The 3,168-nt window shown below is 37.0% G+C and overlaps 1 protein-coding gene across 1 annotated transcript; it reads right to left on the bottom strand.

Moving 5' to 3' along the window:
• Positions 1 to 2,189: 2,189 nt before the first annotated feature.
• LOC141702417 (putative mitochondrial protein AtMg00310) lies at positions 2,190 to 2,801 on the bottom strand. The gene has a single exon (XM_074506108.1). It carries the CDS (start codon positions 2,799 to 2,801, stop codon positions 2,190 to 2,192), a length of 612 nt encoding a protein of 203 aa, XP_074362209.1.
• Between the last annotated feature and the right edge of the window lie 367 nt (positions 2,802 to 3,168).

Raw genomic sequence — 3,168 nt, 5'->3', positions numbered from 1 at the left:
TTTTATTTCATCATCTAATTGCTTACAGAACTTTAAGAATCGGATTATTCTGTGCTCATCTCTGTTTTACATTTTTGGATATTGTGTGACTATATGTTCATATCACAGGTTTGTTGTGGAAGCCTCGGGGCTGAAAAACTGCACTGAGAAAGATGAACGGTTTAGTCATATTAGTCATATTGTTACTGCGGTTATGGTACGTGCGTACATTGATAGTTGAGAAGTTATTAGGAGGGCATAGAATGATACAACTGGATCTTATGGCTTGGACTTAATAAAGTAGCATGAAAGGATTCGAGGATAGATCATGTGAGAAATCTAAATGAGGTATATTGTCATTTTCTCTCTATTTACCTCTTACTAACTATTTCGAAAAACAATGAAATATTTATAAATATTCTACTATAAACTTACGGGTGTTTTTTGTAGTTGCAAGTGATATGCTGTCTTACTGGTATGGAGATGATTCTTAAGGATGTTGGTTCCTTGGTACAACTTGGAAGTGGGGTTGCTGCTGCTCTTGCATACTTGGAGAACAACATGCCATTGATTCCATCCTCTGAATTCCCCATTAGTGATTGCAGCAACTATTACTATTTCTAAATCATTTTATGCTAAATACTATATAAAAAACATGCTTCATGTGGGGTGGTCTATAGTAGACTTACTATATCTTAAACACTGCTTCTTGTATTGATTTGCATGTTTCTTTGTTGACTTATTTTTATGTAAATTTTATCAAATTTAAGTGAGTGTTTAAAGTGTTGTTAGGACTTGGTTTTAGTGGAACAAGTCTTGAATTTTGGTCTGACCAATTCTATTGAAAACATGAATTGTTAGTTTCTTGATGGATTATCTAGGTACAAGAAGAAAAATCCAATTAAAAGTTATTTTGCTTGCTTAAATAGCAATAATAACTCTTGACTTACAAAGTGAGAGATATTATAGGTTCTTTTTTTTTTTTTGCCACGGAAAGAAAGATTTATTAATCATGAAAATCTTTACAAAGCAAAATGATAAAAAGCAGGGGGAACATTCTCCCCTTCCCACTTACGTTCAGCTATGACACAGTTATACCTCGCTACATAATGAGCAACACTGTTAGCAGAACGCTTAACAAAACGAAGCACTACATTCTGGTTTCGGAGATTCTCCAAAAGCTTCCTGCATTCATCCACAACTCGTCCTAAGTATGAATAACTTGAGAAAGAGTTGCGAATTAATTGGATAACCTGGAGACAATCACACTCGATTATGGCATTCGAAACAATATTGTCTTTGATCCAACTAAGGTCTTCTCTAATGCCCATACTCTCTGCTAGTTCTGGAGATGCTTTACCGACGGAGCACTTTGACAAAGCCTGAATAAGCTGGCCTGAATGATCCCGAACAATAATAGCATGGCTGTATCGAGATGGATTCTCGAACAAAGCTGCATCTACGTTCACCTTAACACTATTCAACGATGGGGGGCAACACTGCTCTAGACCGTCTTCTGGAGTTATGAAACTCAAGGAGAAGTCGAAATTCTTATCTTGAGCAGCCTTCCATTGGTTAAGGAAAGACAACGCTGCATGAACTAAGTCGTGAACACCATTTCCTTGCTGTTTCCATACTATATCATTTCGATTTTTCCACAAAAACCAGCAGACTATTACTCGGTTGCAAATGACCTTCGTGTTGTTCTGATCAAAGACTAGTTGGATCCATTCAACAAAATTCTGAAATTCTCCCGTTACTTGGGCATTTGATGTTAAATGGTGACACTCCTGAGCAAAACTACATTTGACAAGAGTGTGAATAGCTGACTCATCACTCAAGTTGCAGACTGGGCACTTGGGATTAACTTGGATTCTCTTGACCTGCAGCATGTCTTTTGTGGGCAAGCAATGAGTTGAAGCACACCATAAATTTTTTTTAACTTTATTCGGAATTTTCAGATGCCATAATTGCCTCCAGAACCCCGAGTTATCTGCTGTGCTGGCTTGAGCTTTAGCTTGTTGAATGATATTGTACCCGCTTTTAACTGAGTAATGACCCATTTTTTCGTGCCGCCAATACCAGGTGTCTTTTGCATTCTCAGATAAAGGGATAGAGATGATCAACTCAGCGTCCCTTGTTTCAAAAACGTCCAGGACTAAATCTGTGTCCCAAGTTCTTTCTCCCGATTTGAACAGAGAAGCAACTTTCTAGTTAATAATGGCTTCATTATTTGAATGCACAAAAGGATCTTCGATTGATGGAAGCCACGGACAATTCAAAATTTCCACATCTTGCCCGTTACCAATACAGCAAGAGATACCCTGAACTACCAGACTTTGTGTTGTCAGAACACTTCGCCAGATGTAGCTTGGACTGGAGCCTAGCTGAGCTGTTAAAAACTTTCCAGATGGGTAATATCGAGCTTTGAATATGCGGCTGACCAGTTTTTCAGGATGAGTAAGGAGCCTCCATGCTTGATTACCCAGCAAAGCTATATTAAAATCACGGAGATTTCGAAAGCCCATACCACCGTTGAACTTAGAATCGGTTAAACGACTCCAGCACATCCAATGAATACCTTTATCCTTTGAACTATCATTTCTCCACCAAAATTTTGACATAGCCATTTCCAACTCGTTACATGTATCAACTGGGAGGAGGAACACACTCATGGAATAATTCGGAAGGGACTGAGCCGCGGACTTAATTAAGATTTCCTTACCACCTCGAGATAGAGCTTTTTTATTCCATCCCTTTAAGCGATCAGATAGACGCTCTTTAATATAGCCGAACACAGCCGTTTTCTTCCTTGACAACATATTGGGAAGACCAAGGTATTGAGAGTTATCCCCGGCTTCCTTAATTCTTAACTGCTGACACAACTCTTGCTTTAGGTACGAGCTGGTATTGCGACAATATATTATAGGTTCTATTAGCAAACAAAATAAATTTTTGGTAGAATAGAAAGCCAATAAGCCATAGTGGGAACATAATAATTATAATTTAATTGACTACTTTATTTCAACTAAAAAAGATAAATGTTCATTTAAACTTAAAAGATAAATATTAAATAATTTAAATAAAGATAAATTAAATAGTGTTAAGGGTGGCTTTATTAATTTACATATTTAGAATTTGGATCGAATCAATTTTTCTAAAAAACTATTGAATTTGGATTTTATACAA

The sequence above is a fragment of the Apium graveolens genome, unplaced genomic scaffold (assembly GCF_009905375.1).
Source record: "Apium graveolens cultivar Ventura unplaced genomic scaffold, ASM990537v1 ctg5041, whole genome shotgun sequence".
NCBI lineage: Eukaryota > Viridiplantae > Streptophyta > Magnoliopsida > Apiales > Apiaceae > Apium > Apium graveolens.
Note: the sequence above shows the minus strand (reverse complement) of the source record. Positions and strands in the feature narration are given on the sequence as shown.

Coding starts and splice junctions, on each gene's coding strand:
- LOC141702417 (XM_074506108.1), bottom strand. CDS start 2,801: ATGTTGTCAAGGAAGAAAACGGCTGTGTTCGGCTATATTAAAGAGCGT.